Genomic DNA, 12085 nt, shown 5'->3' with positions numbered 1-12085 from the left:
ATTTATCTCCACATGAAAGGTTGTAGTTATTGCAGTGTCTAAATGAAGTGCCATCCTGCTTAATAGTGTTACCAGCCAGGGGACTGCACCCTGATTTTCCTAGCTCTTTAGGGGTCAGGTTATTCTTGCCTGGAAAGCCTCAGTTCAGTCCCTTGCTGTGAATTAATTGGCAAATCACATTTGAAAATGTGCCTCCATAACAAAAGCTTAAAATGTATAACTTGAAGTTCTGTGCTTCTACTGCCAGTAGAACAAGGAGATTTTAACTATTTTGCAGTATCTGCCTAACATTTAGGTGTTAGATTAGTGAATTATTTGTTTGATACTCCATGGAAACGGGCATATGTTCCTTGATGTCAGACCAATGGCTGAAATTTCTAAGGACTCAAGTCCCAGTTTTGCTGTTAATACTACACCTGTAAGAGACCGGTGACATTACGGTTCTCCAACTTACTCGTAGCAGCAGCTTTTAGGTATCCGGCACATGCAACTGACCTTTGCTGACCTTTATTTTAGTACTCAAACTTTCTATCCAATGAAGTCTGCTTGTGTTTTGGTTTGTAAAAGCTTGTGCATGGAGCTGGAACCATCTAAATTGACTTTAAAGGAACACTGAAGACAGGTTTCTGTTAAAGTGTACCTCAGCTGAGGGCTTAGCCTTAAAAACAGATATAGTCAAGAGACACAGTTGTGGAGATTAACACTTCTTTCCTTACGGCAAACAGCCTTGGACTCACTCCTGAAGACAGGACTAAGTGAATGAGTCTAAGTCCAAGAAAAGGCAATTTCAGACATGGAAGATGTGTGGCTTCCTACTTCTCCTTTAGGCAGTGTAAGAGCAGTTGGAGCACTCTCCAGATAACATGTGAACCCTTGCTTCACTCGCCTAAGCTCACCTTAAGTGTTTCCTACTTGCTCTACTGAAGTTCTTGGAGTTTGCATTAATTGCTGAGGGCTCCACCCTGCTGCTGAAGGGCAGTTTCAGTTCTGTACATCAGACACTTGGAGAAATTGCAAAGGCAGACCTTGAAGCGAGAACTGCCCTGGGCTTTATGACAATAATAGAGGAAGATATTTACGTAGGACTCTCTCAGTTCAGGCTTTTGTGTGTAGACCTGGGGGTCTCATCCAAGTGCTGGATTTCTTCCCTTGTTCACCAGAGCTGAAGTAGCAAGTTTGTTAGTAGTTATTTTGTCCTGATTCTTTTGTTTTAAGGATGGTGATTATTTTCTTTTCCAAAATGTGGACATTCGTGGTTTACTAACACTATGGGTTAAAATCCTTCTGTAAATAGACACCAAGGCACTATGTGATAGCTCCTTCCTGGATAATAAGATCATAAAGTATATACAAAACAGCATCAAAGGAATGAAAAACCCATGAGGTTTAAACAACAGACTATAAAATACAAATCTTGCTACCCAGAGGTGTGCAAACAATTTATTTGTGTTCAGTGCAACACTGTACAGGGGAATGGGTCTGCAGTTGTGTTTCTTTACAAGGCCAATAAATGGTTTGTCAGCTCTGGTGAGCATTTATTTTTTATCCAAAATCCTAATGTAAAAAATAGTAACAGTTTTACTCTCTCTGTTTGTGATGGAGTCCCACTCTGACAGGATCAGAAATACCAGTAAACAGGTGCAGATGGGAATGAAATATTCCTCTTGGTTGAGATTTGTGGGCTGCATAAAAGGTTTTTTTTCCCACTGCCCAAAGAGTTTCTTGTGCCACACAATCTGAAGACACATTTTTTTTGTTTACTAGTCCAGCTGGCCCAACAGATTGCCTTGTTGAATTAGCATGCCCTAAAATAAAAAAGGATTTGATTGAATATGATGGTACAGGCAGTAGAACAAACAATGTTATTATAAAATATACTAACATACTTCTCTGTTTTATAGTGAATGGATCTGAGACACAGAGAGGCCTTCATGACTTCTGGAGCTTTTTGCATTAGTTATTTTTATACGAATCTCAGTAAGAAGCAAATCAGCATATGTGTTGCCAAATTAAAACAGAAAGCTATCAACAAATTAACAAGAACTCACACAAATACCACATCTTGTGTTATTGCAAGAACAAAATTGCATAGACCATTTGCTGGCACTTTCTGAATTTTCCAAATAATGCTTTGTCTTACAAATAATTCAAGTAGTTCCCTCTATTTCATTTCACCCACTAATACAGTAAGTGTTTACATGTAGTGAGAGGAAAAACCCATGGATCTCAAAAATACGAACAATGACATAATTATCTGACTGAATAACAGTTCAGCAAGGAAACATATTTGTTTTATTTTTTATACTCTCTGTAAGGCTGTTTTCCAAGTGTTACTGACAAAACATGTAATTTGCTTCAAGTCGTTCTTCTGAAGTGGAAATGGCATTTGTGCTCTTCTTCCCCTTACACCCTGTATTCCAGAACTGTAGATGCAGATTTGTTTCCTAAATTGTAAGTACTTTGTTTCTAAAATGCTGAAAAATATGCTTTCAGTAATGCTCTTTAGGAGTAATACAAAACCCAGATGCCCAAGGGGGTGTGTGGCCTTTTGGGTGCCTCACTGGCAGACTCGGCTGTATTCCTGGCAAGTGGAGCCCACACCAGCCACTGACAAGTAGAGCTTTCCATCTGGACACACACAGATTTCATAGAGCCCCTGAGAAATCCCAGATCCACCCCTTGTACCCTCAGGCAGCTTGGGCAGTCGCACGGTTTCAGCATCCAGCAAAAGCTGTGTGGGAAAAAGCAGGAGAAACAAGGTTATTAGACATGGTAAAGCAATCATGTGCCATGAGACAAGGTGAATTTGGCTAGGCAGAGGCCTAAGAACGGCCTTTTACACTGGACTTGTTATATACAAAGTTTCTCTGAGCCCTAGGCTCTTGGCAGACATAAACAAAGGACAGGAATAAGTTGGTGCCTATCCTCTCCTTAGCAGAGAACTCGTGAAGTTCAACAAGGCCAAGTGCAATGTCCTGCACCTGTGTTGGGGCAATCCCCAAAATGGAAACAAGCAGGGTGATGAATGGATTGAGAGAAGCCCTTAGAAGAAAGATGTAGGGGTATTGACAAATGAAAACCTATGTATGAGCCAGCAATGTGTGCTTGCAGCTCAGAAAATCAATCACATCCTGGGCTACAACAGGAGTAGCATGGGCAGGGGCAAGGGAGGGAATTCTGCTCCTCTGCTCTGTTCTGGTGAGAGCTCACCTGCAGTGCTGCATTAGCTCTGGGGCCCCCAAAATAAGAAAGACATGGATCTCTTGAAGTTAGTTAAGAGGAAGGACACGAAGATGCTCAGAGGGATGGAGCACCTCTCCTGTGAGGAAAGGCTGAGAGAACTGGAGTTTTTCAGCATGGAGAAGAGAAGGCTCTGGGGAGACCTCATTGCAGCCTTCCAGTACTTAAAGAGAGCCTACAAGAAAGCTGGGGAGGGACCCTTTATGAGGCATACTGGTTTTAAACTAAAAGAAGATAGATTTAGATTAGATATAAAAAAGAACTTCTTCCAGTGGTGAGGCACAGAACAGGTTGCCCAGAGAACTTGTCGATGACCCATGCCTGGAAGTGTTCAAGGCCAGATTGGATTGAGCTCTGAGCAGCCTGGTCTATTTGAAGGTGTCCCTGGCCATGGCAGGGGAAATTGGACCTGGATGATGTTTAAGGTCCCTTCCAGCACAATTCACTCTATGATTCTAAGGTAAGTGACAGGGTCCCTGCCTGTGCACAGAAGAGCGGGACACAAGCACTGCTGCTGGATCCAGGTCTGTCCTGGCCTGAGTGCTGAGGCCTCACCACGGAGCCAGCTGGTTAAGGATGGACGTGGGTTGGTCCGTAGTTCCTCCGTGGAAGAACTGGCACAGTACAGCCTTGCAGAGGGGATAAATAGGCTGCTGCGTGTTGCCTGCTGTTAATGATGTCTGCAGAGCTTCACTCCTTAATTTTGCCACTCTGGGGCTGCATCTGCTTCTGAGCCAAGGTTCCTCGCTGGGGTGCCTGGGAATCACTGCGCTAGGAGGGAGCTAAGCAGTATCCAAGTTTCATTAGAAAGCATCTCTCTAAGCTAATACAACATTATGTCTGTTGGTCGTATTATTTGCATAAATAATAGTTCTATTATTGGCACTATTAATTTTAATATCCTGCCACCTAAAACCTGAGGAACTAAATTAACAGAACTTGAAAAAAAGACTTGAAGTTACAGTCACCCAGAAGATCAACCACAGTTATGGAAAAGAAGGGCTTGTACTCACCACGCCATCACTGCTGTGTAGTTTGATATCCATCTGGGAAAGCGCTTCAATATTCCCAGCTTGTGCTTTAATATTAATTCCTCGTGGTGCATCCATGCTCAGAGATCGAGTTGGTGATTCCAGCCTAAAAGTAGGAGCAGAAAATTGGACAGTACCACAATCTCATACATTCTTTTTTTTTTAGAAAAATAAGTAAACATTGAACAAGCTCTTGCAGGCTCTGAAGTCATACAAAAGATGCATTTTTCCTTTCCTTCAGGCAGACTTAAAAAAGGAGGCAGCTATTTTGAAAACCAACAAAGTATCCCAAATGAAAAATACAGATCAATTCATAATAGAAATGCAAGGTATTATTTCATACATAACTGCAGATTATTTCAGTATAACAGTAACCTAATCTATTAACCTGAAACCCAGTTTTACATTAGTTTCAATTTGTTTTCATTTTTGACATAATAAGACATTGAAATAAATACAATTAATACAGTCTGGAACTTTTTAAAATCAATGGGATTTCTGACACTGCAATTAGCTAGAGCAAGATTTCACTCTTTGTGTGTGTGTGTTGTTTAACTAGATGACATCTGAAACTTAAAACTGTTAATTTGAAATAAAAATTATACAGTACAACAAACAGGGAGTTGCAAACCTTGCAGTGCCACAAGATGGCAGGAAGGCACTGTATTATCTGAGTAATCACCTCGTTGGATCAGCTGAGCAGGAATAATAATTTTTATTTTTCAAAGAGATAAGGCTTTGTTCCTTCACAATTTTGCTATCTTTTCCATGTTAAGTAGAAGGGATAGAAGTAGTAACTAAAAATCATGAGAAGGAAAGAAAAAACCCAATCCTAGCAAAAAGCTAGTGATTATGTTGCTTCTTTTGACCATTACCAAGAACTGCTTCATCTGGAGGCACTGCAGGATCAGAATTGATACCTATTAGGTTTTACTTATGAATATTCACTCACCCTTCCTGAAGACACCAGCCAATACTAAACAGGTGAATATGAAGGCTAGAGAAAGTGAGACAACTGCGGTCCCTGTTTACATGTGCTGGCTTTCCTATTCTCTGGACACATACCAAAGAGTGTGGGCTGCATCCACACTTCAGAACACAGACACACTTGTTCCCAAGCCACTGTGTTTTCCAGAAATGCAGAGGGTTGTGTGTGTGTGTGCTTGCACTCCCAGCAGATGTTGTGCTGGCTCCACAGGTGCTCCACAGCTGCCAGACCGGGCGAGTGGAAGCTCTGCCCAAGTAGGTCCTTTACTGGGAATGCACTGTGTAGTGAGTCCAGACTCTGACTGCCAATTATTGGCAGGAATTAGCTATCTAATTTACTGAGACACAATTCTTCATTTTCTTTTTGTTTTCCTGTTACTTCATTAAAGCCAGAATGTAAAAGAAGAGAGTTTGTGCTTGTGCGAAAGTTCAGTTGTATTTTTGAGTTCTGAAGAAGCAAAATCCAGCTGATAACTTAAAACCTGAATCCATGATATCTTAGCACAGTCACTGAAACTTCATTTTTATTCTCAAATCTGAAAATAGCTCAAGCAATATTGGCTTATCATCACTGCTGGCCAGAGTTAGCAGAAGATTCTATCTTCTCTGATCTTGAAAGGTCCCTTCCAACCCAAACAATTCTATGACTTTATATTTCTATGATCTGCCTCTCCCTGACACCTCCTGGCTTCATCACCTTCAATTAGTTTAAACTCCAGCCTGATAAATAAATAAAATACTGACAATGGGTAAATGCATCATAGCCCCTTATTGAGACCATATCCACAAAACAATTTAATGCCTCACCCCATCAACCTGAGATAGCACAAACTTCAGTCCTGATTATGCTGTGCACCAGGTCATGAGAATAAGTTCTGAATCAGACAACCAATATAGTATTAGTAATCTTTATTACACAGTGTTTGGAATTTAACAACTTTTGTATGAATTTTTGCTTTAGATCTCTAAATTTATACCTCTATGAAATAGAAAATCAGCTCTTCCTTGAGTGATTAATGTGGGTGGTCTGCTTCACGGGAATATCTTTCAGGGCACATTTGTATGCATTATATACTGAAAAATTAAAAAAGTTTCTATTTTCAATTTTTAAAATTTAATGTATTTTCATAAATTAGTGTCAAAGTAGTTAAATATAACTTTGTCATAGTTTGTCTTAACAAAAAGCTTTAAAGTCTGAAATACCTGATGTTCTTTTGTAATGCATTTCACCTAAATAAGCAAATTATACGTAGGCATAAATTTTTATTTTTAAACTCCATTAAATATCACAAAACAGCAGACTGGGACAAACTTTTGAGAGTATATCAGACCTGGACTTTAAAAAGCAATCAAACACAAGAGAAATATTTCTTACTTTCTACAAAAATTAATGCTAGCACGAAGCCTACAGACTTCGGAAGCACTTAGATTTATGATATGACATACACATAATTTAAATTACATGGCAGAATTACATTTGCTATATTAATCACAAACCTAAATTTCTGCTGTTTATACAGGTCCTATTTCTAGATTAACTCAGCCTGGATTTGCCTAATTAAGCACGTCATTGAAGCTTCCTGGCAATGCAAACTGTTGTGAATCAGTGATGTGAACTGCAATATGTGAGATCCTAGCAAAGGCAAGAGTCAATAACACTAATGACTCATTTCTTTGTACAGTATTCTAAGGTTTGGTGTCTAAAGTCCAGATGCACTCAAAGGGAAATGGGCACCTAGTGCAGAAACAGCCTAAGTCGAACCTTGACTTTGAATGTCCCTTCTCAGTCCCCACACTGATGTGCGTCTCTCAGGTGTCCTGACAAAGCAAGAATTCAGTTTGTTTGCAAATGATGGAGGGTGCTTGGAGAGTAACAGGGAAGAAATTAATTGTCTTAAGAGTTTTTGGTCACTTTATAATGTTTGAATTTGTGCATTAGAATAATGAGGGAATATATTGGTACCAGTCACTTTATATTTTTTTTAAACTTACAGACACATGAATTACATTTAAGAGGATGAAGTGAATGATCTTTTCCATCTAGGGGAATTAATCTATGTAATGTGCTGTCCTAAATGTGACATCTGTCACAGCCTCTATCTCGCTTGGGAAGATGGATTCTGTACTTATGAGTAGCTTCTAGGTACTGCAGTAGCTGCCAGGGTCAATTAGCAAGGGGTGTGGTGCAAGAGAAATTGATCTGGGCAGCACAATATTTGATGCCAAGGACCTGGCAGCCCATTATGTGTGTCCTGAGGAGAACTCTGGACTAGGTGTTGCCAGCTGGATGCCCATAAAGGTTGGAGCACATCAGGTGTTCTCCACGAGACCACCTGATGTGTTCAGAATACTTTAACACAAATGTCACCCTGTCCATGTCTCCCAAACAGTTCCACAATGAAAATCAAGATGTGGAGAACTCACAGGCCATTGGGAGATTTCTCTCCCAAGCATGTTTCTAATTTGAATTTAGACACTCAAGTACACATACCCACAGATTGTAAGGCAAAGCAAGCCACACCTGGGCCCACTTGCAGAATAGTTACTTTGCCTTCACCCTGATCCCTGTACCCTGAGAAACTGCACCATGTCAGCTTCTGAAAGCCAGGGAAGAGTGAGAGAATAGGTGGTCCCTGGGGATATTTTACACCTGTCATTTGCTGAATATTGGTTCTCCACAGTCCATTGCAATTGATAACAGCAAAGATAATATTTACTTGTTGGTAAGAGTTCCAGGAGTCAACTATACTGTCTTGTCTGGCAGCCAAAGAAATTTGGTGCTGAGCTGTGCTAAATAATTCATGAAGGCCTGTGTGAAAAAATATTCTGAGAGAACCTCGACAGCATCCAGGCTCTGGATCTGAAACCATCCCAACAACCAAAAGGCTTGGACATTTCCCTTTTCCTATAAGCATGTTGCTAACTTGTGGAGATATAAGATCACCCGAAATTGCTCAGTTGGCTGTTAGGGAGGATGTGAGGGCAGGGACAGCCTGCAGCAGTTCTGGTAAAGAAGCAGGCGACACTGCCTGTGCATGCTGCAGGAATATTGATCTCTTTTTTCATCCTGGTCGGGCAGGAGTCAGAAGGATGCCTTACAGATCTTTTAAGTATCACAAGGTATTAGAAAGCTAGTTCTAACACTGAAGAAAGAGTACCACAAGTTTCCTACTGCACTTTGGGGTTGCTTGACCCTCAGAGCAGGACTGAGGAACCAGCTTGCTCTTGGGTAATTGTTTATCCTTTCCTTCTGACCCCTTTTTGACCTTTCCAGCTCAGGAGTCATCATCTCTCCTGAATTCAATGGGAAGAGAATTCAGTGGTATGACCTTAGACAGAAGTTGCCCATCTGTATGCATTCTTCCCAGCACCTGTCTGAGGAAGATCAGGATTACTGTAACTGGACTGAACAGGTCCAGGATCAACACTAGCTCTAATTTTGTAGTGAACCCAACAATTGTGCATCCCTGGAAGTGTCCAAGGTCAGGTTACACAGGGCCTTGAGCAACCTGGTCTAGTGGAAGGTGTACCTGCTCATGACAGGGGGCTGGAAATAGATGACTTTTAAGGACCCTTGTAACTCAAACCATCTTATGATTCTATAATCAAAACATCTTTCTCACATCATCAGCTAAGCAAGAGACCCTCGTATACCTTTGGTGTGCAAAAAGAAATCCTGCCATGAACACCTGCCCCAGAATTCATTTGACTTTGTAAAGGTTTAAGGGAAACAGAAATTAAATTATGATTATTAAACAATAAATAACTATAGTAATTTTTTAATTAAAAAATGACTAGAGGTCATGGAGCAAAGGATGAATAGAAAAGGCAAGAAATGAAGAGGAAAAAAAAAATAAACCCATGAGGGAAAGAGGGGAAAAAGGAAAATCTTTAACCTGTCAAGGAACTACTGTTTTGAAAGGCAAAAAAGCAACCTAGAGGATTCTGTGGCCTTAATTGGCCTTGGTTCTCTGTAGATGTCTGCTTTGATCCCTGCTTTTTGAATGTACGTTAACCTTTAAAAGGCAATAGGAGTATATTGACTTTTTGATTAGTCTGAAAGCAGTCTAATTCCCCAGCCATGCAGCTACACATTGTAAGAGAGTAAACCACAGGCACAGCATGCACTAGTCACACAGCAAAAAGACATTGTCAGCATTTATTTATGGTGCAGTACATGCAATTTCAAACCATATCCTTTCTTTATGAGGAATCTGGATTCCTGTTGACACGAGCTGAGCAAAACTGGGCTGGAGTTCTAGAGGTGGAGAGTGAGCAGCAGGCATGGAGTAATGCCCACTGCCAATCCCCACCCATATTCACTTATCTCCCAGCAGCTTGCTGTTTTGAGGTCAGGTGAGTGGGGATGGAAATCAGGATGCTGCAAGAACATGACTACCCAAACTTGAGCATCTTGGTGTTCTGCCTTGTGCTTTTGGCTGCTTGCCAGATGGTCCAAAGGCAAAGAAGGACAAAACAACAGGACTGAGATCTCAGTCTCATTATAAGCCTCATTTCTGTATTTTGTAAAAGCATTTTCTTTGGAACAGCTCCTAAAATTACATCTCCTTGCAAAGAGGAAAAATGAGTTTCACAGCATATTCCATCAACTGTGTCTATCTTGAGGACACGGAAGTATCAGTATTCAACAGTAAGATGTGATAGCTCTTACTGAATGTCAAAGAATAGAAAATACTAATGACTCATAAAATCTTCTTCCCCGTAAGTTTCTGCATAATGAAAATATAGCAGTTACTTAGTCAAGCTTTAGCACAAAATTCTGATTTGACATGACTTCTACAAATCTTTCAAATGCTGACTGATTTTTCTTTCTAAGATGTCCCATTTTGCATCACACCTATTGAATTCCTTCATTAAGAGGTGGAATAATCACTTCCCACCTGGATGATATTGTCTTCCATTTTGCATTCATTCATTTTGGCATTCTAAGTCTGAACTTCACCGACTTAAACTAAATGAAACATAATGAGAAAAATTGATTGAAAAACTGCATCCATTTTTCCTTGTCAAGCCCATTAGTTGGTCAATGGTTATAATCTATCTCCCAATTTTTGTAGCTTAGTTCAAAAAACTCATTTTCCAAGGACTATTGCCTCTGTGACTTGCCTGAACTAGGACGCATATTCTGTTTTAGTAAGACCAATGTCAATATCTACATCTCCTATATACTGAACACTAATTTATTATTTATGCCACAATGAAATGTAATAGTCAAACCAGTAAATTTTTAATGAATCAAAATTTAACAGCAATTATCTCAAAATTTAAAGTAAAGAACATTTAGTAATTTTCTATCAAGTGAATCTGGCTCTTCCATTGCAGAAAAACCTACAGGAAAACTTAAGAGTAGCATGAGATACAGCTTAATATTAAAACTGTGCTTTCAACTTTACCATGCCAAAACTATTAAGTCAAATAAAGGTTTTGTGCCCGTAATAAAAAAAATCACCAGTCTCTTGTGAAAATAGAGAAAAGTTGTCTGATAACACTGTAAGAAAACACATAGGGTACAAGTGAATTCAGAGAAGCATACTATGAAAACATCTGTTTAGAGGCAAGTGTATATACACAGGAACTCCATTAGAGAAAAAATATTTGGCTAGAATATAAGCAGCTGTTCATAAAGCACCTATTTTTTCCAGGAATTCTGAAGCTTTAAAATCTTCAGTGATCCTATGTTGTAACTTAAAGACTATAAAATGATAGAGCAATCTGTTCTAATTTGATTTTAAAAGTAACCTCCTTTTTTTGTTTTTTTCTGTTTATTGCTTAAATGCACTAATGAAAATGTCATTTTGGAAGGTCCATCATTTTGCCTCCAATCACTTGGGGAAGGCTCAAAATGTGCTGTGCTTTACTGGCAGCTTGTAACACCTCTGGCCTCTGAAAATAGACAGAAATGTCTATTTTCTGAAACATCCCAAATACCTTCATAACAGCAGAAGTACCCTGAAATAACTACAAAATGCTGTAGTAGGCTCTGCTTTTCTTGGTAATCTTCTTTCTCTGGACAATCACATTCATGCACAAAGACAGTCATGAAACACAAGCAAGTCATTACTAATTGCAGTTCAGGCCTTCTGTATGGCATGTATAATACTGCTGCAGGATCCTTTCTTTTCATGTTTATTAGACTCCCCTCCCAGAGGCCTCTGCTGGTAAGGCCTAGGGGCATTACTCAACCATTCATTACTCAACCATTTCAGGGCTGAGCTCTCATATCTGGAGGGTAAAAAAACCTCACTGAACCACTTTCATATTTCCCTTTCTTCTAACTCTTGGGAAGGAGTTTTCATCATACACAACACAGCTGGGTTTACTGAGCTTGGCTGGGGTGAAGGGGAGTCACTGTGAAATTACAAAATCATGTAATGGAGAAACAAAGAAATCAGAGCACAAATACTCATTAAGCTCAAATAAGCAACCTATAGGGAATGCTAAAACAATCTAAAGCTAAAACAATCTTGTAATGATCTTTTGGAATATTGAGCAATGGCAGTAATGGATCTTAGACTCTTTATGCTTTTCATGTTAAGACAATCATTGTGAGAAAATAAAATCATAATTAATCAGATTCTATTGTAAGTTTAATTTTCTGTAGATAAATTAATCCATTTGTCCTTATTTATGCCTATATTTAAATAATTTTATCCATGGACTTAATATAAGCTTATAGCTCCAAGATCTTGGATTTGGAGGCAAGTCTGTTATGTGCCCCAGTGCTGCATCAGGGTGTACAACTTTTACATATTCCAATATCAGAAATGCAGGACCCAGGAAATCAACCTGGATTGTGTTCCTCTAAT

At 39.6% G+C, this 12085-nt stretch overlaps 1 protein-coding gene across 2 annotated transcripts in view; it reads right to left on the bottom strand.

The window, feature by feature from the left end:
- Nucleotides 1-2059: 2059 nt before the first annotated feature.
- Nucleotides 2060-12085, bottom strand: part of SGCG (sarcoglycan gamma) — a 102809-nt gene continuing 92783 nt past the window's right edge. For both annotated transcript variants that reach the window (XM_054271735.1, XM_054271736.1), the window contains exons 8-9: nucleotides 4254-4377; nucleotides 2060-2731 (exon numbers count right to left, since the gene is read on the bottom strand). In XM_054271735.1, the coding sequence (XP_054127710.1) occupies nucleotides 2558-2731; nucleotides 4254-4377 (298 nt within the window). In that variant the 3' untranslated portion in view covers nucleotides 2060-2557. The remainder of the gene's footprint in view (nucleotides 2732-4253; nucleotides 4378-12085) is intronic.

This window comes from Melozone crissalis, unplaced genomic scaffold, assembly GCF_028551555.1.
Source record: "Melozone crissalis strain CALT ecotype California unplaced genomic scaffold, PUWL_Pcris_2 ptg000013l_1, whole genome shotgun sequence".
NCBI classification, from domain to species: domain Eukaryota; kingdom Metazoa; phylum Chordata; class Aves; order Passeriformes; family Passerellidae; genus Melozone; species Melozone crissalis.
Note: the sequence above shows the minus strand (reverse complement) of the source record. Positions and strands in the feature narration are given on the sequence as shown.